Source organism: Condylura cristata, unplaced genomic scaffold (assembly GCF_000260355.1).
Source record: "Condylura cristata isolate star-nosed mole 26May11 unplaced genomic scaffold, ConCri1.0 scaffold00043, whole genome shotgun sequence".
In the NCBI taxonomy this organism is placed as follows: Eukaryota; Metazoa; Chordata; class Mammalia; order Eulipotyphla; family Talpidae; genus Condylura; species Condylura cristata.
Window position 1 is genome coordinate 1,334,420 of NW_004567144.1, and position 25,138 is coordinate 1,359,557.

Genomic DNA, 25,138 nt, shown 5'->3' on the forward strand with positions numbered 1-25,138 from the left:
GCAGCAGGCAGGTCAGAAGAGGTCTGCCACACCATGTGGATCTCCTCCTGGGCAGGCAGGGATCGAACTCATGCGGAAGTGTCTTAAGTTTCTTTTGCAGTGCATTAACCCGCTGTGCCACCAGGGAGGGCCTAAAAAAGTAAAATTTTTAATTCATGGTAAGAAAACTGTAGCATGGTAGATTGCATCCATTCACTATCTTGTATCATACAAGTACGTATCTTTGATGTTTTCTGCTTTCTGAACATTTCCTGTAAGTTTTTTTTTATTAGAATACATTAAATTATAAAAAGATGGTGAAAATCCAACCTATAGAGTGAGAGAAAATGCATTCAAGTCATATGTCCTAGAAAGATCTTGAATCTAGAATACACAAAATAATCCTAAAATTCAAAAATAAATAACTCCATTTTAAAGTAGAGAAATATTTTTTAAGATTTATTTATTTATACATATAAGAACTGGGGTCTAGGCCAGAGCTGTGGGGGTTGGGATGAGAGGAGTCACAAGAGCCAGACTGGGGAGCATAATAGGCAGATACAGTGAACTGTACTGCTGAGGGGAGTAGGGCTAGACAAGAGATGTCTCATGCGCCATGTGGGTTACCTCCATGGCCAGGGATCAAACTCACACTTCAGTAGCTGCCAATAGCTCAGTAGTGCTGACATTTAACCCCTTGCATCACCAGGCAAGTAGGCCTCAAGAGACCAAGATATTTAATGTACATTTCTCCAAAGAAGATACACAAATGAAAAATGTTGAATACCATTAGTCATTAAAAGATGAAAATCAAGGTCAAGATTAGTTTTAACATCACATCTACTAAAATCACTATATATTGGTGAAAAATGTAAAACGGTGCCACCACTTTAGAAAGTGGCCTGGAAGTTTCTTAAAATGTTATCATTTGATCTATCAATTCTATTCCAAAATATACAACCACAAGAAATGAAAATGTGTGTCCACACAAAATATGTGTACACAAATATTTATTTCAGCATCATTCATAACGGCCAGAGTGGGAGCAACTCAACTAGGTATCCATTGATGAATGGATAAAGAAAATGTGGTATAGTCGTGAAATGGAATATTATACAACAGTAGCAAAAAAACGGAGTGATAATACAATGTGGACGAATCTTTAAAACATATTAAGTAAAAGAAGACAAGTCACAAAAGATTGTATAGTATGATTCCATTTATATTAAAGATCCCCAAGGAGCAAATATTTAGAGACAAAAAAGTAAATTCCTATTGCCAGTGTCTATAAGGAAGAGAAAATGGGAAGTCACTGATAGTGATTATGGGTTTTTTTTGGTGGTAATAAAATTAGTTTATGGTAATATACGTGAACATGTAAAGTGGGTGAATTTTATGGTAGGTTAATTACTTAATAATAAACTTGTTTAAAGTAACCCAGCTATATTGAAGCTATTCTATAATATAAATATTATATGTCCTTGTCAATTTTAGAATAGTGGTAGACTTTTGGGGAATCTTGGGAGATCTAGACTCAGAATTCAAGCTTTGCCACTTACTACCTGTATGAACTCAAGACAAATAATTTGCCTTACCTAAAACTCAGTTTGCATCTTCAAAGTGTGTATAATAATAGCTACTCAGAGTAACATTTGTTCCTTCCGTGGTGGCGCAGCAGGTTGGAGCGCTGCACTGCAAAGTTAAGCCAAGCCCTGGCTGCTTCGGTAGGAGTTGGATCTGCCCCCTGGAGGTGATCCACATGGTGCAGCAGACCTGTCTCTCCCGCTGCTCCCCTCAGCAGTATACTTTGTCGATTTGCCTGTTCTCTTCACTCTGTTTCTGGTGAATCCTCTCGCCACCCCGACACCTCTGGCCTGTACCCCATTTCTGTATGCATAAAAAAAAAGTGGGCTCTCCCTGGTAGTGCAGCAGGTTAGAGTGCAGCTCTGCAAGCTAGCTGCTGCAGCTTCATGAGAGTTCGATCCCCAACCCAGAGGTGATCCACATGGTGCGGCAGACCTCTCCTGATCTGTCCACTGCTCCCCTCAGCATTGTACTTCGATCTTCCTGTTCTGCTCCCCACTCTGTCTCTGGTGAATCCTCACACTGCCCCTGAACCTCTGGCCTGTACCCCAGTTCTGTATTCATAAATAAATATATCTTTTAAAATAAAAATAAATTTTCAAAAGAGTAACATGTAGAGCCTGTTTTTCCTTCCATTGCTTCTTCTAACATTTACTCATCACATTAGTCCATTGCAGGACTGTGCCTGCAAACTATGTGCACTGTTTTACATCTTGTGAGTTCTGTATTCTACCCATTTTACACATGTAGAAAATACTTTAAATTACAAAACACTATCAGGAAACATGATGCCTTATAAAGATGTTTGGTAGTTTTTACAATGCCTTTTTGTTTGAAAAGTACAAAGATATATATGAAAAAGATACACTTTTATACAACTAATTTTTCTTCCTTCACTAATATTTATCTTTCCCTAAAACACTGTATAGTCAAGAGAATGGTCTTTAATGTTTCCCCTTTTTTTTATTATGAGACAAAAGGTAAAGATAACATAGACTTATAATTCAGCTAACATGTGGAAGATACAGGGAATAGCTTAACATGTTATTTAATGTAATTTTCACAAAAGCCTGCTAGGGTAGAAGATATCATCTTTACGTATGAGGTAAATGGAACTCAGAAAAATATAATGGCTTGTTCCAAGGTTCAGTGGTGGAGACAGGATTTTAATCTGGGTTGTGGCCAGCTCCAAAGCCGTGCTGAGTTGACATTCCTCTCCCAAACAGGAAAAACTAGTAAATCTGTGACTTAGACATTTTACCTTGGTCCAACAATCATAGGGGAACTTGATTAAATAAGTCAGAACCTTTAATGTATCCCAAGTTCAGAGAGATTTTGAAGTGGGGGGGATGGGTGGAGTCAGATTCAGAATAGCAGCTGGATTCTAAGAATTTCCATGACCATCCATGGTTGATCTCACATGTTTGTAGGCCTTTAGCTTCTACTAAGTCACTTTTTTTTCATTTTTCAATATAGTAATTGTATCATCCCCATGAAATTCCCATCAGTTCACCCATGCATCATACTCATTCACTTTTAATTAATTGTGCAACTGTTCAAGAATAACAGGTGATTTTCTAGGTTTCAAAATTTCATTCTATGCAGCAGTATTTTTGCTTCATCTCTCAGAAAACCAAATCCCTTGTGTTAGAATAAGTGAGCAAGCATATAACTCAGGGGACACAGGAAGAAACACAATGTCACATGTTAATTCTATACTTAATTGTTCTCAAAGCAAACCAGTACTGTTAGGATGCTAGTTAGGAGGATTTTAGAAACTATGAAGTATTTCCTTCATTTCTTTATTATGTGCTGTTAGAGTCATAGAAAAGTATATATGTAATATTTAAGTTTGTTGTAAATCATAATTAAATGATCATGCATGAACCCTAATTAAAGAACAAAAACCTTAGCATCACTTTTTGTTCACTGCTGTAGTAACATTAGAACAGTAGAATGGTGCCTGATATATAAAAACAGAATACAGCTACAAATAGGTGAATTTTACAAGCTAATATTGAGTAAAAGACATAACTTCTAGTATCATACAATGTCCTTCCATTAAATAAAGTTCAGAAACAAAAGCAATATATGTGCATATATATGTATATATGTACATATGTGCCTATATATATGCACATATATAGGTGCACATACACACACATAAATGGAGGCTGGGGATACCAATATTCTGTTATGATTTATATCTTTAATGCACATCAGCTTATGAAAGTCACCTATATGTAGTTGTATTCTGTTACTTCGTGTATTTTTTTAACTGTGTGCCATGATTTTTGCCCCTCTGTCAATTAATGATTATTTTTTTACTTTTGCTATATAAACAAAGCTGCAATGGCAATTCCTGCAGATGCCTCCTGCTACAAATGTTTATGAGTTTTTCCAGGATATAAACCTGGGAGAGGGACTGCAGTGGACCTTGTATTTTCTGTGCTCAAAGGTCAGCCCATGAGCCAAAACTTGAATGTGTCCTTTGCCCACACTAGTCCAGTCAGTGGGAGTGCTGTCCAAAATACTTTGCTGGAGAGAGGAGGTAGGAAGTAGGCCTGGTGAAGTCAGGATGTATCTCAGGCCCCTAGTCAAACTATATTGTAGTAAATAAAAATTCAGATTCTGAAATCTTCATCATTTCTTTTCATCTTCCCTCTCCTTTATAGTTATTTTTTGTATGTGCAAAATTTTGTATATTTTATAGAACTCATACCTAATAAACAAAATGTTAATTACTTTTTTCAGTCTTTAACAAATTTGATCAGTCTTTTAAACAATTTTTTTTAAAAGATTTATTTATTTATTCATACAGAACTGGGGTACAGGCCAGAGGCTCAGGGGCGGTAAGAGGCTTCACCAGAGACAGAGTGGGGAGCAGAACAGGCATATCGACGAAGTACACTGCTGAGGGAAGCAGCGGGCGGGTCAGGAGAGGTCTGGCTCGCCATGTGGTCTCCTCCGGGGCAAGCCGCAGGCGGGAATTGAACTCATGCGGAAGTGGCTTCAGATTCTCAGTGCCGTGCTTTAACCCGCTGCGCCACCAGGGAGGGCCTCTTTTAAACAATTTTAACTGTAATTTAAGATCTAGTATGGATAGGAAATTGCATTTTCTTTTTTGTCTTACATTATTGTTCATTTTTGTTCAATATCTGATTTCTTCCCTCATATGTATTCCCCAGAGTCCTCACATCAAAATGGCACCAGTGACCCATCAGTATAGTCCATTGTGCTCTTCCCTCCCATGTTTTGACTCCTTCCTCTACCCTTCTATTTTCCTCAGATCTATGGTTTGCCTGCAGTTTTTGTCTTTTCCCCTGACCCTTTGTTTGGTTCCCTTTAAAGTTATTTCCAAAATAACCAAAGTGCTCAAGATTAGAAGAGTAGATAAAGATGCAATACACACACACACAAACACACACATACACACACAGTGAAAAGTACTCATTATTATATAAAAAAGAAATCTTCTGAAATACCAATCCCTGCTCCTCTGGACTGTACCTCAGTTTTCTATGCAAAAATAAACAAAATATTTAAAAAGTACAGGCAAGGGAAGAACACAAGAGACTATGGGAATGGTGCATGTATGAATTGGTTGTGGGAATTTTATGGGAACTACACCAGAGGGGAGAAAGCATGCATTGTACAAAAAGGAAGAATGATATAAAATGTATAAAAAACAAACAAGTAAATAAATAAATGAAAAGGAAAAAAAATCTTAGCAAATGCAATCTTGTCATTTACAACAATATGGATGGAACAACAATATGGAGGGGGTTATGCTAATCATATTAAGCTAGGAAAAAGATAAATACTGGGTGATTTCACTTATAATGTAGAATATAATGAAAGAAAAAAAAGGGATAGACAAAACTGAACCAAAAGAAACCCTAGAAATCTGACTGCAGATTTGAGACTACCAGAGGGAAGATAAGGAATAGGAAGTAAAAGGGGAAGAGGACCCAGTGGAATGTGGTGGAGTATTGTGGGTACTTTTGTTGCTAGGTGGGGTATGATAACATATGTCTGAAGAGGTATGAACCAATTCCATGAAATCAGACATTTTTGTAAACCAGCATTATTACCTCAATAAAAATGACACAATAAAACAATAAGTTCTTTCAAAAAACAACTTGTTTACTTTTTTATATTTATTTTGCAATAATTTATTAATACTATCGTTAACATCATGATCTCATGTACCCATATGTACATTTACATCTTTCAAAAATCACTCCTGTGCTTGAAGTACTTTCTCACCTATAGCAGTTTGTATTCTGATTTAATATGTTACCTACTGTATCATTTCACAATTCTTTGTTTCCTATATTTCTTTTGTATAGACAGAAAGTTGCTTAGGGGCAAGGATGATATACTGATTATCATTAGGTATCACTAGTACCTAGCCCTGTGGCTGGTGTATAAGGTGATATGCTGGAAATTGAGTTGAATCAATCTATCTCATGTCAGCGTTCAATCTCATAACATGGTTATTCATTGGCTAGGGATCCATACTTTGGAGTCAGACTTAGTTAGGATGAATTCTGGCATATCCACCTACTAGGTGAGTGATCTTGAGTAAGTTTATTTAATTGTCTGGGGTATCAGTTTCCTCTACTGCAACATAGGGGTGATTTCAAGCTATGCAGCAGGATCTTTGGCAAATGAGACAATGTGTATGAAAGGGCCTAGCACATAATGTGCCTAAATACTTTGTTCTGCTTGTATTTGAACTATTTGTATTAGTTACAAAAGTAAAAAAAAAAATAAAAATGAGGAGTGATAAAGACATTAGCAAAATACCCTCTCTGCTTCCCTTTGTCTCACAAATGAAGATGGGAGCACACTTTTTACTCAAAGAACATTTTCAGCTACAACAATGTCTTTTAGTATTTGAGCCACTTATATAATGGAAGTAAGTTATTTTCTTGTGAAACTTGTAACCTTGTGATTTGTGACCTTGTGGTTTGTGGACAGACTCCTGCAAACTTATTGGTTAAGGTAAGAAAGGGAATGCTTGTAAGGAAAAAAGATAAGACACTATGGCTAGCTCTACTGGTTTGCATTGCTAGTAGAAATTTTTGAATATTTTCTGTTGTACTTGGGGCTTGAATAAAGGTTAATATCCATGTCTTACAGAAAACTTCCAAGTTCAGTATCACCTCAGTGAAAGTCATCGTTTGCCCCGGCCCTCGTGAATGATAACTAGGAGATGAGGGAAGAATATACTTTCAAGTGTTTTATTCTTTTTCCCCCAGATTCTCATGAATGGCCTAAGTAGGATAACCAGAGCTGCTGTTAGAAAGTGGCAGGGAGAAAATAGGGTAACAGTAACTGTTGAATGACTAGTCAGGTAGCCCTGTGTGATATCAAATAGTTACGGACTTCTCTCTGAGCCTGGCATTCTTCATCTAATATAATAATGTGAAAGCAAATTTGTCTCAGAATTGTTTTGATGTGCTGAAATCAATGAACACAACAAATAGGTTACCATTTTGCTTACATTTTTCTTTTTCTTTTTTTCCTAATAAAGAAGTACTTATAAAATAAGGAAGATGTGGTGTGTGTGTGTCATGGAATATTACTCAGCAATCAAAAAAGATAAACTCATGCCATTTGTGGCTAAATGGATGTAACTGGAAAAGATCATGCTTTGCAAAATAAGCCAGAAAAAAAAAAAAGAGTGGTTTCACTCATAGGGGATCATGGAAAGAAGATAGAGAGATGATATACAGATAGATAGAGAGTAATTGTAATATAGTAAAAATGAACATCAACTAACAACTATAAACCAGAGACATTCTATGGGGTAGGAGAGGGGAACAAGAACAAAAACGGTGGTGGGAAGATAACATGGGACTATGGAGAAGGCACCTGGTTGAAGTGGTGGTGCGAAGTCCATGGAAATTACAACTGAGATGAAAAAAATTTACAGAGTAAACAAAAATGTAAATATATTTACATATATTTACAAAAGCCAGCAAAAAAAAAAAAGTACTCATAAAATATAGTGACTCTCTCTCTCTCCTCTGCACTGGGGCTAGTTCTTTTGCTGCATCTCCTCATTCACTGAAAGCGTCCCTGCAACAAGTTTTTCTTTACCCCTCCTTGGTCAGGAATACCCTTCAGCCTGTATGTAGATCACTGTCTACTCTGATGCTGAAACAACCAGTGACTGACAGATGAGAGTATTTGCAGCTTGGCAGCCCTGCATCTGCTGACCTCACATATTCCTAGCCACAGTTTCCAAACCAGCACACTTACAAGGGACATTTTCACCGCAGCTAGGTTCATTGGGGCTGGAGCTGCTGTTGTCGTTAGGGGTAGCTGGCTGTGGGGCTGGAATTGGGAATGTGTTTGGTAGCCTCATCATTGGTTATACCAAGAACTCTTCTTTGAAGTACAGTCCTTCTATGACTTGCTGGGCTTTGCCCTCTCGGACGCCGTGGCACTTTTTGCCTGACAGTTGTTTTTATCATTCTATTCACCTTGTGAAGAAATTGTCTCTGCCTCCCATAGTTTTTTTCCCCATGTCTCCTCTGCCCTCTACTTTCCCCTGTACCTGGCCAGGCAGACTGGGAAAAGTGGTTGGCCCAGTATTTGACAGGGAATACAAATTCCTTATTATTACGATATCTATATATCTTATAAAAGATAAAAGACATCTTTTCTGTGGATGCGAGTGATTATTATCTACCTGAGACAGATTAATTCAGGATGTCACTTATTGTTTAATGCTTAGAAAATAGCATGTAGATGAGAAAGTAGTGTTGATCTTTGTGTAGTAAAAAACATGTTCCATTTGTTTAAATTGATTTAATTAGTATGGAGAATGAGAATTGCCCTTCCATTAAAGGTTTCAGACTTACTTTCTAGCCTATCTCTTTGAAATTTACCCAGGAAAACTCAGACACAGACCTTCTTAGAGATAGCCACTTAGAAAATGTGATCTCTGGGGCCCTCCCTGGTGGCGCAGCAGGTTAAAGCACAGCACTTTGTCCTTATTTTCTGGATGAGGTTGAGACTCAGAGAAGAAGAACAAAGCACATCAAACTGTCTTGCTATTTGGTCAGTTTGATCATAGAGTTCCTTTTGGGTAAGGTAAGATCATAAGTCTAGGTTCATACCATTTAATTGCTCTGAAATTGTTACTTGACCACTACCTTGTGTTAGCTACTTTAACTTCAATTTTCTACCTTCATTCCTTCCCTTCTGTAGAATTAGCATGTGGGATCGGCTGACCCCAGGTAACTTTTATAATCACTTAGCAGAATCCCAAAATGGTCTGTCCACATGACTGGAAATCCTTGCAAACATCATCCCTAGAAGAGTCAGTATATAACTTCACACTGACTCAGTTAAGCAATTCATTATATTAATTTACATATGTAGTTCACTCCTATAAACCCCAGTCTTCAACCCTCCTATTTCAGCTAACTACTAAGATTTGTTACATTGCTTCTCTTGTGTTTTTCCAGTTTGGATCCTGCCAGAGACCACGTTCTTCCTATCGACTACTACTTTCCACCCCAGAAGACCTGCCTGATTTGTGGGGATGAAGCATCTGGCTGTCACTATGGAGCTCTCACTTGTGGAAGTTGCAAAGTCTTCTTTAAAAGAGCAGCTGAAGGTAAAGCCTCAACTTCTGTTTTCTTTTCTTCTTTACTCTCTAAAGAGATACACAAGTCTTCTAAAGTCAAGGATATTAAGATCTCAAGGGCATGCTCACATGGAAGAGACCTTTCTAAGAAACTAAGAACCTAAAGAAGGAAGTTCCCACCCATATGGCTAGACCCATAACTTAAGCAGTTGTGGTGTACAGGTAACATAGAAAATGTAGGTGGTCCCAGCTGGTGCTTGGAGCTTGACAGATATTAAGAATGAAAGAAAAATTAGTAATGATTTATACAGATTTTATTTCCTTCTTGCTTGTGTTCCACTGTGCTGCCTAGTGAGAAAAGAAATAATTGCCCATATTAGAGAGGTTTATAGTGGGTAAATCCCAACCAAGTCCTCAGTCTGTTCTCTATGGTAACATATAAGACTGTTCATTAGTGAAATCTTCCTGGCCTCTGCCCCAAAAAGGAGGAGTTCTGGCTATTTAGCAGACCATTAGTCTCTGCACTTGCTCCCTCTGTTGCTGCTTCTTTGGGGGCATCTTTGCAGTAATAGCACATAGGTAGATGAGGAGCTGGAGTGATGAAACGCTTTTATTCTTCTCTCCAGAGGCAAGCTCTTAATAAATCATCTTTTGGTTCAGACCATAAGCTAAAATGCAGCTTATAATTCAGTAAGTGGGCTCAAGAGTAACTCAGGTTTCTTCAGCACCACCTCCAGAATTGCTCAAATTACATCCTGTAGCAAGCACTCCCATTTCCAGACCTTATATATATGCTATTGCCTCCTTCCTTTCCAACCACCATTGAATTAAGCCACCTATTCACCCACCTCACTCCCTGCACTATACTAAGGGCTTCTAGGTACTCTGGTCTGCTGGCAGACCTAGTTTCCACCCCTACCCCCACTTTCTATGGAGTAAGTATACTTCATTTAAGGATTTTTTTTCTTTCCTTTCACTGGCTTAAAAATGTTGAGTTCCAAATCAGAACCCAATCAGAGTTATCTTATGTTCAAAAACCCTGAGAACAGTCTTAAAGTTGACAGACTTTCACCAAGAATATTATAACACCCAGAGAAGGAATAGCAGAGAGTTCTCAGCATCACAAAACGTGACTGTCCTTTAATTGGCCAGGAGAAGGTGGTTTTAAAATAAAAGAGCAAAAAAAAAAAATAAGCTAAGTATGATGGTTTTTTTCCCCCATTATATTGGCCAGATGGTAGGAATACCTATGAAATAGAAAACTGCTATTCCATTTTCTTCTTCTACCCAAGATAACGGAGAATACTCAGTATTTAGTATTATTGAAAACATGCTGAATATTCCACCTATACCCCTGAATGGCCCATTGCTACTCTTATGTTTGGCTACTGTGAAGTCCAGAGCTCGAGGCATAGGACGTTTGGAAAAAGACCTAGAGACTAGAGGCTTCTTTTCTTAAGAGTATTAAAAGTAAGTGGTTTAGGAAAAGAAGTAAGGACTTCAGATCACCCTAATTTCCACAGTGAAAACCTGTGTGCTCCCCGTACCTCATCATTTAGTAGGTCCTGCCTATAAAGCAAATAATCTACCAGAGCACCCATTTAGAACTATTGTATCAGCAAGCCTAAGCACCACAGCAGTAACAGCCATATCAGATGGGAAAAGAGTCTGAGTAAACAAGCTTACAAGCAAATTCAATAGATTATATAGTATTGGATGCTGCCTCTGGGTTTTAAAAAGCTGGGTCACAAAATTGTTGTTTTCAGAAACCAGAGGGAATAACCAATAGTACTGTAAAAGAGAAGATTTTGTGGTCATAACATATTTCACATGGGAGCTTTCTGCAGAAGTTAGAACTGAAGGAGGAGGCAGGCAGAAGAGGAATTTGGTGAGATTGTCTGGGAAGAGTGCTACTGTTATGTGTATCTTTGGCTATTTGATAACAAGAAAGAGAAGAGATCAGAAAGGTTAATCACTCAACTTATAAAACAAGATCTCAGAGCTCCAGACCCTTTTATCATTTAAGTTAAGGATTCTTGGTTCTGTGTTGTTTCTTTCTTTCTTTTTTTTTTTTTAAACGAGTTTCAATGAACTCAAGGACCAAGTGTTTTTGACTGTCTAAAACAGGAAAAATCACCACTTGATTTCTTGCAAAGCCTCTTGGTTCCCTTGGAATATGGATCTCAAATTCCAGTTCTGGCCCTTTTGAAGGACAGGAGAAGGTGGTTTTAAAATAAAAGAGCACAAGAATTACTTGTGTGTTCTTTTCTCCCATCTGTAAATCTGGGTGGTTGGAGTTTACTGCCATTATTATCTCTATTTACAGGCAGGGGAATGTCTTATTACCCACAGAGAACATTTATTGATTTTTTTTTCAATTTTTACAGTGCATATTTATAATCTAAATGTTTATTTGAATCTGCCTTGTCAAAACTGGGAATTCTACCTGTATTGGAGATAATGGAAGCACAAATATTTCTGTTTCTCATTTGTTTCTCATTGTCAGTCAACTAAGATTGAGTATTCAGAGTGTTGATTACCACTTTATTAATGGTCTCAGAAATGTCTGGACTGGGCACAGGTACAAGATCTAAAAGCCTGGCACGTCAGATAGAAATCCATTTCTAGTTTTGGTAGTTCATAAAGCATGGAGTTTAAATGTTGTCAGTGGTTCAGCTCTCAGCTCAGTCAATTGTAATCTAGCCAGTTTTTCCTACTGAGGAACAAGAAGAGAGAGCCCCACATACTGAAAGTTTGGAGTGAGAGTGAAGTTAGTGAAGGAAGATCTGCAGATTTTGAGATAAAAGTTAATGGGGTAAAATTAGGTTGTGAAAGTGTGTTTCTGTGTGTATGTGTGAATAAACTTGGGGGGTATGATCTGTGGGTTAAAAATAGGCCTGAGCTGTGTTGGGTGGGCTGATCAAGAAGGTGACAGGAAGGCATGTTGAATACTAAGAGGACAGAAAGTCAAAGTAAAGTAATGATCCTATGCAGGGGTAGGGAATCAGGGGTGTTGTTAATCTTGGATAAGAAATTTATCACCTTAGAACTCAGTTTCCCTGGTCCGTAAAATCTGGCAGTTAAACCAGATATTTTGAAAGTGCTCTCACAGCATCCCTTTTTTTGTGACAGTCCTACAAATTACAAATGCCATTACTATTATTTAAGCAAACATGCATATTTTAACCTGTATGCACTTATGTATTTTCCCTCATACTGAGTGAGGAATATAGCTCCTATTCTTTAAAACAAAACAATCTTCAGCTCAGAGAATACACTGTGGATGGATGGGTTAAAACACAAATCTCTCCCTTCAGTATTGTGACCACAGCTGGATAACTTCCTTTATTTCCCTTTTTCTCATCAGGATAATCAGGATATGAATCCATCCCCATCTCTATCTCATCATGGTTCAAAGAGGGTTAATTAATTCATCATGTGCATTATGTGCTCAAGAATTTACTATTTTCCAGACATTTTCTAGTAAAACATTGGAGATTTACATCCATTTGTTTTGTACACATGGAGCACTGTTTGGTACACATCATAAAATTGAAACTGTAGTTTACATTCTGAACTCAAAGAATTACACCATCCTCATTGGATGTTTACAATATGTCCCAAGTTAGTATTCTTGGCAAGTTTTATATAAGTATGGCTTTGATTCTCTTTCTTGCCTCAGGTTTTTGTGAGGGAAGAAATGTAAGTGAACCCTCACTGAACTCTCTGTCCTTTAAATCCAGTCTTTCCCACCTCAGCTCATGTGGAACTGAATGTTACTTCTTGTTTGGAGACTTTCAGAGTTTTTGTTGCAAATCAGTGTCCTCTTCACTCCCTGACTTTTTGAGTAACATTTCCCATGGGCAAGTTAACTATGCTAGGAGGATCTGCTTACAGTTTCAACAGTCTTGCTCAGGTATCTTTTGCCAAGGTGTTAACCGGATTGCATGATTCCTAGAGAACTTTTCACAAAGCCCCTCTTGTCTTTTTATCTGTCTCTAGTTTTCTTAAATGTCATAGCCGGACATTACAGCAGGTGCTGGCAAACTTTATATGTAAAATCTCAAGCAGCAAATATTTTAATCTTTCTTGACCACTAAACCCTGCCTTTGTGGCAGCCCTAGACAATACATAAGCTAATAGGTGTGGCTGTGTATCATTACAAATAAATGGGCACTGAAACTTGACTTTCACTATCATATGCTACTGAATACTATTTTGATTTTTTTCAGTCATTTGAAATCTAAAAATCATTCTTAGTGCTTGAGCCACACACACACACACACACACACACACACACACACACAAAAGTGGCACACTGGATTTCACCTATGAACTATAATTTGCTGACACCTGCTATACCTGGTTGCTCTTTTGCTTGCAAATCTGCATAATAAATTTCACTCTCTCAGGTAACTAAGTAAATATCTAAATTATCTCATTTTAAATATTCTTTGGAGTTGGTCAGTCAACTTGTGTGTCCAGTATGCCTGATCTTGTCCAGTATGCCTGATCTGGTAGTATCTATATTCTGTACTTTTCTGTTAAACAGGAGAAAAATAAATACACATAGAAGTACTAGAAGAGTATATTTCTTCCCTTGGTGTAGTAGAACACTTCCCCTCACGGTACCAGAGGGAAATTGAAAATATTTCACATATTTTTAAGACTTTGTATAGCAAACATTTGGAAAACTATGAAACATATTTGAATGAAATTTTAGAGAAAGGACTTTGGGAACTGTCTGGTACTAAATGTTATGGAAAAATCCTTTATCTCTTAGAAAGTAGGGCCAGGTAAACCATGTGAATTATGGATCATCTACATATTTCCCCATGGTTCTTTGTCTTTGCTGGCTTACTTCCAGGCTACCACAGAACTCTATTAGAGTACAGACCTGAAGAATAACATTGTAACTCATTGCAGTTGATGTCTATCTAAATATTTTTTTTAGTGCCCAGTTTGTGAGACAAGTCAAAATATTATCCTTACTGCTCTTTGGTGCTCTGTGCCTGTTTACTTATAGCATGTGAATTTTATGAAGCTGTTATTAACAAGAAATTGCTATGTCAGTTGCAAGATCTTCTGAGTCAATTTCCTCCTTTTACATTTCCTTGCCTGTTTCCTAATCTGTTATATTTTTAAAGTCGGCCCATATGCTGTAATCTGAAGCTTTTTAAATAACTCATGGAGTCTTTTGGTAACTGAATCTCTGGGTGGTAGATTTTTGCTATTGGTTCTTATTGCAAAGGTAATGTTAGACCAAGTTTTTCCTCAAAGGTAGAAGTGATTTCTTACTTCTCTGGACTCTAGTCCTATGGCAAAGAACACATGTACTTCAAAATAATTGAACAGTATGAGAAGTCATCATTTTAAAAGCAGTATCTTCAACTGTAATAGCCACATGTATATACTTCTGAGGCCTAATATTCATACTCTACTTCATTACTATGCAACTCTTCTCAATATTCCAAGGAGGCATGTGTTCTTCATAGAACAGGTACAGAAGAGGAAACCTCCTTATCTTCAGCATCTTCAGAAGAGCAAACTAAGATTTACAGCTTAGTGAATCTTTATAAAGGGAACAAGGATTAGCTATCTTAGACCCTTTGCTTCCAGTCTGTGCTTTGACTTGAGGCACCTGACTGGAATCACTATAGCTCCTGGTTATACTAGTTCCTGTATTTTAATGAGTTCCTCTCAAGAACAGACCTGGTAGTAACCTAATTACTCATGGATTCGGTCAATAATCATTTGCTGAGTTTTAGAACATGTTGGGTCTTGGCATACACACTCAAGATGCAGAACCTACTTCAAAAATCTTAGTGACTGTAATCATGGACATCTTTTTTTTTTTAAGATTTATTTATTTATACATACAAACGTGGGTACAAGGCCAGAGGAGTGGTGGGTGAGAAGATTCACCAGAGACAGAGTGGGGAGCAGAACAGGCAGATCTACAAAGTACACTATTGAGGGGAGCAGCGGGCAGGTCAGAAGAGGTTGCCGCTCCATGTGGGTCAGCTCCCTGGTAGGGGGATCGAACTCTGTAGTGGCTTTAGAGAGCTTCATAATGTGGTGCTTTAACCTGTTGTGCCACCAGGGAGAGCCTAATCCTGGACATCTTTTAAAGCTCTTCAGTGGATGAGGGCAGCCATATGCATTCTTTGTGTGAACTTCCCAACAACCTGGTGCCAGGGATGAGGTCATCCTTTTGGTGTTCTATATGAACAAATGGAGTCTTTGTCAGTTAATCAACTGACAAGTAGTAAGTGGAATAATGAATTTGAACCCAGCTCTTCTGGATCCAAAGGAAGCAGTCACTCTGCTAAAAACACAATTCTATAAATTAGATAAGTACATTCCTATAGCCCCATGGTCACAAGCTCTTTTACTTTATAGACAGTTGATTCAGTCACAACTTGTTTGATGAAAAAACTTAAAAAGATTTTAAATTGCAGCCACGTGATGGAAACTTTAAGGAAGGGAACTTAGAAATCTAAAAATCTGACCAAACCATTTTGTGAACAAGGAAACTGAGGCCCAGTGATATAAAGTGACTTTTTCAAATTCATAGAAATATAAATGGCATAAAAAGCCTTTTCTTGCTTTTTATTTGAGGGTACCTCCTGCCTTATTACCAGCCTATCATAAAAATCATCAAGATTATCTTGGAACCCCCAAGGATTCTGCGAAGCAACATAATAAATATTTAGACTAGCTCTTGGCTCCTAGAGGTGATCAGTCCCTGTTGTCCCCTCTGCATGTACATTGTGTGAGAGCATCTTCTGTAACTATGTCTTCCCCTCTGGCAGGGGAGTGTGTAATAAAGGTCGTTTGTTGGAGAAAAGATTCTGTGACGTATTTGTTGGTGTGAAGATTCTACAAGGTTTTCTGCATACATATATGTCATGAAATTTAAGGATGATTTTTGTCATAAATTTCATATGATTCAAAGGTTCAGTAAACTACAGAAGATTATAGACAATTAGTGTAGTGTTTGATAGCGTATAGACTCATAAGGGAGTATCCTGCCTATAGGAATGTCCAAGATAGCTGATACTTTCCCCCTATGACACTCATTTATCAACAGTCAGTGTTTATTTGCTGTGTATACCAGATCTATATCAAGCATTGGGACAATAGGTAACAACAGAGTTTTATTAAGCATTCAGCATGTATTAATTTATTTAGATATATTCTCATTCAATCCTTACAACAACCCTATGATATAGGTGTTATTATTGCTCCCAATTTGCAAATTATGTGACCAAGGTACCAAATAGTTTAAGTGTCTCACCCAAAATTATACAACCAGTTAGTGGCTGTGGAGTAAATATGACATACAGTTCATGACATAAAAGAGTAAAGTAAATGTTATACTGGAAGTATACATCTCATGAGAAGATAGAATAAAGGAATGTATTATTTTGCATGGAAAGTTTGAAAAAGCTTTGCAAAAGACTTAGGATTGAGCTGGGTCTGGAGGATGCATAATAGCTTGCTAGCTACAAAAACATAGGAAGGAAACCTCAAGAAAGGGCAACATATTGACCAAAGGGAAGACTGTGAAAACAGAAGGCTTGCTTGGGAGACTCCAGAGTTGGGTGTGGGGAAACCTCATAAGATGCAGCAAGTGGCTTGATAGACTTACAGTCACCTTTTGTGCTGGCCCCACCATTCACAACTGCATGTCACTGTCCTATCTTTATTCTCTCTGTTTTTAAGAAGAAAGCTGCTACCTAAGTAGTGGAGCAAGGACATCAAATGGAGCACTGGTTCTACCGTGTGACCTGAGACATAATTCATTCCCAGTTTGTACCAAAATTACATCTGAATAACCTGGTTAAACTAAATGATCTCAAAGATTTTAGCAATAAATATATAACTTTGACAATAAATCTCTAACATTTTACAGATACACTAGAATTGTCCACTGGTCAGTTTTTCACTTTGTATGTATCATCTTTGACAAAGAGGCAGAACCAAGATCAATCCTTAGCTCTAATACTTAATAGGCCTTCAAGGTCACATGACTTCACTTGACTTCTCTGTGAGGATAGTAATAGCTCCCAAGGATTTTGTAAGACTAGAGGGTTGTAACACAACTCCTAGTGTCCAGTAAGTTTTGTTTCCTTCCAGAAAAAGTATTGGTCATGGACATAGCTACACTGAGCAGACAGAAAGGAAAGATGGAGGATTGTATCTCTGGTATTTCCCTGGGTAAAGAAGGCCTTGGTTTGGTGTGAGGTTCCCAGAAGAAAAATCATTTAGGTGATCATAGAGTCAATAACATTTTAAGATTTATTTATTTATGCATACAAGAACTGATAATGTAATCCAGACATGTGTGGGGGGGGGGGTGGTGGTGGTGAGAGGATTTACCAGAAAGAGTGGCGAGCAAAACACTTCTTAGGGGATCAGCTGGCAAAACAGGAGAGGTCTTCTGTGACATGTGGGTCAGCTCCCCTCCCTGGCTGCTGGGGATCAAGCTCACAACACAGTGGCCGGAGATAGCTTGATAGCACAGCCTCAACTCCTGTGCCACCAGGGAAACCCAAGTCAATAACATTTTTATAAGAGTATGAAAAGGGGGCCCTCCCTGGTGGTGCAACAGGTTCAAGCACAGCACTGCGAAGGTAGTAGCCACAGCCATTTCATTGCTAGTGCAATCCCTAGCCAGGGAGGTGACCCATATGGTGTGGCAGATCTCTTCTGTCTTGCCCGCCACACCCCTCATTGACCTGCCTGTTCTGCTCCCCACTCTGTCTCTGGTGAATCCTCTCACTGCCCCTGCACCTCTGGCTTGTACCCCAGTTCTGTATGCATAAATAAATAAATATTTAAATGAAAAAAAAAAGACTATAGAAAGTTCAGTCTCTTTTTCTTCCTCTCCCAGAACACTGTGAGAAGCATTCCTCAAGATAGTTCAGTAAGTATACATACATTGTTTCTTCTGTCTTCCAGACTTTAGACTTGGAAGTGTGTGAGATATTTTGTGTATATCTTTCCCTACAAAATTTGTCTTAACTCCAGTAAATTCTGGTCACCAGCCACGAGCCAGGAGAAAAGCTAACAAAGGACATAAATTATACTTCATGTTCTCCAGCCATTGGTTTCCCTTGTCCACCTAGAGGCGTGTTTTAAAATATGTTGAGGCCAGATTCAATAGAAACCTGAGCCAGCACCTGTGTAAATACGTTTTTAAGGCTTCTTTTCCTGAAGCCAAATTAATATATATTTTTAATTAAGCCAGATTGTCTTTTTTTTTATCCCTAAACTGTTGTCTCCTACATTTTTAATTCATTGAGCCTGAACCCTTTGGGGGAAAATGTGATTTATTTGTAGTGTTAATGTTTTTGCTTGGTTTGGGGGAGTTCAGGAGGACATTCATTTTAAATAGCATAATGCCTTGGTGTGACCCGTGACTCTAATGTGCTTAAATGAAACTCTGGTAACATACCTGTCTTCATTCTGCTTCCCATAGATTGATTTTACATCCCTCCACACATTTACATCCACACTTTTATTTTTATCCTTTTAAATACCAACTAACCAGGTGAGGGTGTGGAGAAAAAGAAACCCTCCTACATCATTAATAGGAATGCAGATTAGTCTAGTCTCTGTGAAAAACAATATAGACATATCTCAAAATATTAAAATAGATATACAATGTGGTCCAGCAATTCCACTCCTCAGTATTTATCTGAGGAATGAAAAAACACTAATTCTAAAGGATAGATGCACTACTGTGCTTACTACGGCACTATTTACATTAGAGAAGTTACGGAAACATTCTAAATACTCAAAGACAGACGAGTGAATAAGAAAGATATGGCGTATATATACAATGGAATACTACTCAGTTATAAAGATAGAGAAACTCTTGTCATTTGCAACAAAGTAGAGGTGATTGTGCTAAGCAACATAATTCAAAAGGAGAAAAAAAAAATACTGGATGGTGTCACTTACATGTGGAATATAGTTAGCAAAACAGAGCGTCAAATAAAACAAAGCCAAGAACAAATCTGACCAACCTGACTGTAGAAATGAGGCTACCAAAGAAGAGGAGAGTTGAAAAGGAGAGAGAAAAAAGTGGGGAATGAGCACAGTAGACTATGGTAGAGGACACTGGGTGTTTTCATGGTGGTTGTTAGATGGTAACAGTTCAATGTGAATATTCTACACCTCTTTTTTAAATTAATTTTGTTATTTCTTAATTTAACATAAGTTTATTTCTTTTAGACCCTATACCTCTTAATTACAATGTTGCAAACCAATATTCCTCAATAAAAATGAAAACAAAAACTAGCCAAGCAAAACCAGCACGTTGCACAATGGTCATCTTTAACTCTTATCTGAATCAATTTCAGATCTTGTTCAAAACAGTGTGTGTGTGGGGGGGGGTGAGGATACGTTAGTATCCTACCAAGGGCCCATTTGCAGATGGGTATCCGATCCATGAGGTCCCTTAGTTCTGGTCAGCTTCAAAAGACAAGCAGGGTTTGTGCTGTATTGGTATTACTTATGACTCCAGGCATGCTATTTCCAACTCTCCTACAGAGCCTCTTTGGCCACACCTGTGTCATCTTCATTACTTCCCAGAAATTTCTGTGTAGTCTGTGTCTACAGAAATATTTGAAAAGATTTCTGTCTCTTTTACAACTTGATGAGGATTATCCAGCAAATTTAAGATTGGGTTATCCATAGGAGCAGAGGTAAGTTTAGGGAACAAAAGATATGAATGTGCAGGTGCGTTAAATGTTTTTTTTTTTTCCCTTACTATTGAGCGCCACAATGTTTTTAAATGCTGTCTGCTTAGAAGCCCTTTGATGACTGTAAAAGACTTGGTTTCGAGTTCAATATTTGTTAACTCTGTGATCTTCCGAAAGGTCATATCTTCCCCAAGTCTTAGTTTTTGCATATGTAAAATGTTAATGATGATGATCCCTAGAGACTTTATTGAATGAGATCAGGCAACTGGAAATGTGCTTGCATAGTGCTAAACTTTTGAAAATTAAGTGCATCAGACAATATTAACAGTACATCCTAGTGCAACGTATGAGAAATCAAACCTGCATCACATGATAGCACATTTCAAGGGGCCCCATGAGTTCACTGTAGAAATGTAAAGTGCTACAATAATTCACCCTTGCTATTTGCATGGATGATTTGATAATTATTTCCAGACAGATGACATATTTCAGACCTAATTCATAGTATCAATTTTGAACAAGTGACTTTTGCTAAGTACCAAAGACTCAACGGAAATCAGCTCGAGTTGCATGATGGCCAGCATAAGGATGGGCACTACAGTGTTCCCCAATCCCTGACTCCTTAGTTAGAGGATTTGGCACACATAATAGGCATTTATTTGTATTCTCATTGTCTGTTGGCAAGGAAGAAACTTTGAAGATGTGTAGCTTTCACTTATTCATTTTTTTTTTTGGGCAGGTATGCATTGTGTCAGGGCTTTTGTGGGCCCAGAGATGAGGATGAGCTCGCCCTGACCTCAGGGGTCTTCTTATCTAGTGGGCAGACCCTTTCTGGTCAGCTAGAGTTTTAACACTGCACAGAGTAAGTGCAGCAGAAGCAATGTGACAACACAGGAGAGAGAAAATTCCACATGCATAACTCAATTTCTCCATACCCCAGGATAACTGTGATCAAGGCTATTCTCATGAGCATGTCTGTAAGACTTACAGTAACAACAATGAAAAATAATAATGATTACAATAATCATAGTAGCTAATATTACTATTTTTTATAGTTTAGGTACTATACTAATCTTTACAATTACCCTATGAATTAGTAGACATTCTTACTATATTTATTTTACAGTTGAGGCACAGAGGACAGGTGTAAAACAGGAAGGGAACTAATTCATCTCAATTTCATAAACATCCAGCATCTAATATATCTCAGGTCTTTGCTAGGTGCTGGGGAGAGATAGATGGTAAGACATAGACTGTCCAGTGATGTAACAAATCAGTACAAAGTGAGACAAGTATATTTCAGGACTCCTGTTTGATGCTGGAAATTCAGTAATGAGTGAACCACAGTCTTTATCTCAAAGATCTCACCATTTATTGGATGAAATAAATGCGGAAATAAAAATTAACTACTACCGTGATAAATGCCATTAGTTAAGACAGAGTATGCAGAAGCTGATTAATTTAATCATAGCTCAAAAGAAACAGTGCCATAATTTTAATCCAGCTCTCTCAATTGTTTTCCACTTTTCATTCTGTCCCTAAAATGGATAAGTATTCACAACATACTGAGATTGTAGTTAAATTCTTCTATTATCCCACTGTATACCCCAAAACTCTCCCTTTCTCTCCTTTACACAGGCAGCTTCCTCTGCTTGAAGTACATTTTCTTCACATCTTCACATCTTCACATCCTTAAGACTTACTTTAAGACCTCATTGAAATACCTCCTCCTCCATGATACTCCACCCCATTGAAAGGCACCCCACCTAAAAGCACTTCATGGGTGCCTCTCTTGTGGTATTTTACCACTTCCTGTTTTATCTTACAATAGTGTACTTACCCATCTTTTCCTTCCACTAGCCAAGCATCTTAGTGCAAGTTTCTCTTTGTTGAAACCATGTTCTATTTTAAATGTATCGGTAAGCTTTTATGGATTACATAGTAACTATTGGGCTTCATCTTTAGGCTCAAATATGTACAATTAGATAATCTATATGGTTATTTACACTTACTGCTAGTGGAACTTTATTTAATATTTACTTATATTCATACATCTTTGTTAATTTTTGGATAGCATTTTATTTCTCTTCTCTGATGTAATGACTGAAGTTCTCCCACTGCCAAGTTAACCAATTAACCATGATCCACCACTACAGTCCCTTGTGCTCTTCCCTCCCAAGTTATGATCCCTCCCACTCATCCTCCTCTACTCTGCTGTGTGCTTCAGATCGATTGTCAGCTTGCAAGTTCTTTTTTTTTTTTTTTTGCTTATCTTGACACTTTTGTCTGTGTATATCCCCTATATAAGTGAAAGCATCTGATATTTATTCTTTTTTTCTTCCAACTTATTTTGCTTAGCATAATTAATTCCAGCTCCATCCATGTTGTCGGAAATGACTACTAAGTAGTATTTCATTGTGTTTATATCTCACATCTTCTTGATCCATTCATCTGTTTGGTGGCATTTAGATTGCTTTCCATATTTTGGCTATTATAAATAGTGCAGGATAAACATAGGAGTGCAGGTTTCCTTTCAAATGAGTGTTTTGTGTTCTTGGGGTAGATTTGTAGGAGTGGAATTGTTGTATCATTTCATAGATATATTTTTGAGGAACTTCCACACAGCTTTCCATGTTGGCTAGACCAATTTGCATTACCATCAGCAGTGTAAGAATGTTCATTTAGCACTATATCTGTGCCAGAATTGTCTTTTGTGTATTTTTTTTAATATGGGCATTGTCACCAGTGTGAGGTAGCATTTCATGTGATTTTGCTTTGAATTTCCCTAATAATTAGTGATGTTGAACATTTTTTCATTCACCTGTTGGCTATTTGCCTTTCTTCATTAGAATAGCGTCTCTTTAGTTCTTCTGCCCATTTTTCTTGTTTGGGATGTTTATTTTTATTTGTTGAGTTGTGTAGGTTCTTTGTAGATCTTTGCTATCAGTCCTTTTTCAGATGTATGATATTTAAATATTTTCTCCCATTCAGTCTCCTCATTTTGGCTGCGGTTGCTTTTGCTGTATAGAAGCTTTTTTGTTTGATGCAGTTTCATATGTTTACAGTATCCTTTGTTTTCCTTGTTTCTGAAGATGAATCCTCAAAGATGCTTCTGTGGTATATATCATGAAGAGTTTTGCCTATGTTTTATTCTGTTTGTTTCATGATTTGAGGTCTTATGTTCACGTTTTCTTTAATCCATTTTTCCATTGGTTCTTGTTTATGGTGTGAGATAGTGGCATAGTTGAATTAGCATAGTTGAGAAATTAGCACAGTTGGACTGCATGTGGCAGTCCAGTTTTTCCAGCACCACTTATTAAAAAAAAAAAAAAAGGAAGAGACTTTCCTTGTTTGAGTGTATATTCTGTGCTCCTTTTTCACAGATTAGTTGAACATATATGTGTGGCTTTATTTCTGTGTTTTCAATTTGATTCCATGGGTCCGTGTGTATGTTTTTGTCCCAGTACCATGCTGGGTTTAGTTATGGCTTTTTATCATAGTGTGAAGTATGGGTACTCAGGAGAGCATTTTCTATTTGGACTTTTTGTGATTCCATATGAATTTCACCAATATTTGTTCTATTTCTTTGAAGAATGCCACTGAGAATTTTTGGAATTACATTGAATCTGGAAATTGCTTTGGGCAAGTTAGCCATTTAATAATATTTCTTCTTCCAGTCCATGAGTAGGGAATGTCTTTCCATTTCTTTGTGTCTTCTAACCGTGTTTTACCATTTTACGTGTACGGGTCTTTCACCTCCTTTGTTCAGTTTACTTTTAGGTATTTAATTTTTGGTATAATTGTAAATGGGATGTTTTTATTAATTTTCTCCTCTTTGGACTGATTGTTTTTTATAACCTGCTACTATAGTAAACTGGTTTATTGTTTTGATTATTTTTCTGTTCCTATTTTACACTTCTCTCTATATGTTATCACAGCATCTGCAAATAACAATAGTTTTACTTCTTCATTCTCAATTTGAATTCTTTTTATATCTTTCTCTTGTCTAATTGCTCTAGCTAGGACTTCTAGTATTATATTAAAAAAGCATTAGTGAGGGTGGACATCCTTGTATTTTACCAGGTCTCAGTTGAAAGGCTTTCAGTTTTTCACCATTGAGAATGATTTTAGCTGTGAATTTTTCATACATGGCTTTTCTTATGTTACATATTGTTTCTACCCATGTTTTTTTGAGGACCTTTATTATAAATGGATGTTGAATTTTATCAGATATTTTCTTGGCATCTATTGATATGAGCATGAGGTTTTTTTGTTGTTGTTGTTGATATGGTGAATTACTTTAATTGATTTTCAGATAATGAACCATCCTTGTCTCCTTGGAATAAATCCCAGATGGTCATGGCGCACTGTGCTTTTGATGTATTGTTGGATTTGGTTTGCCAGCATTTTATTCAGGGTTTTAGCATCTGTGGTCATTATGGAAGTTTGATACGTAGTTTTATTTTTGTGAACTGTCTTCATTTGGGTTTGGTATTAATGTGATGTTGGCCTTAGATTGTTATTTGTCAAAGTTTTAAAAAGATTTTTAGCAGAATAGACATTAGTTCACCTTTGAATGTTTGGTAGAACTTGCATGTGAAACTATCTGAGCTTTTGTTTTTTGGGAAGATTTTGATTACAGTTTCAATTTCTGCTTATAATTGGTTTGTTTAAGTTTTCTATGTCTTCTTTGTCCAGTATTAGGTGGCTATATGATTTCAAGAATTTGTTCACCTCATCTAGATTATTCAATTTTTTTTGTATTTAAATATTTATAGTGATCTCTAATTACTCTCTGCATTTCTGCTGTGTCTGAAGGAGGAGAAATTATAATCCAATTTATCTGAGTTTTCTCCATCTATTTTTCCCTGAAACTAGCTAGAGGTTTGTCTATTTTTCCCAAAGACCCAGCTTTCAGTTTCATTGCTCTTTTGGGCTGTTTTCTTTGTTTCTATTTCATAGCCTCCATTAGGTTTGCCTCCATTTATTAATAGTTTATAGTATTTTCTCCCCTCTTGCCTCCATTGTTGGTTAATTACGTTGTTTACATGTCTTAGGTTGTATTCATGTGGACTGCTTTCTTCTTTTAATTTTTTTCTTAGTACTAATTTCCAGCAATAGAACTACTGAGTCAAAAGTAGGGGTTAAAAATAAGGTCATGGCCCTCCCTGGTGGCGCAGCGGGTTAAAGCACAGCACTGAGAGTCTGAAGCCACTTCCGCATGAGTTCGATTCCCGCCTGCCGCCTGCCC

General features: G+C 37.4%; 1 protein-coding gene and 1 pseudogene across 1 annotated transcript in view; both read left to right on the forward strand.

Moving 5' to 3' along the window:
- LOC105854495 overlaps nucleotides 1-8,067 on the forward strand; it is a 9,683-nt pseudogene extending 1,616 nt beyond the window's left edge.
- Nucleotides 1-25,138, forward strand: part of AR (androgen receptor) — a 198,027-nt gene that overhangs the window by 107,060 nt on the left and 65,829 nt on the right. Inside the window, exon 2 of the mRNA XM_004694437.1 lies at nucleotides 9,051-9,202. Coding sequence (XP_004694494.1) covers nucleotides 9,051-9,202 — 152 coding nt within the window. The remainder of the gene's footprint in view (nucleotides 1-9,050; nucleotides 9,203-25,138) is intronic.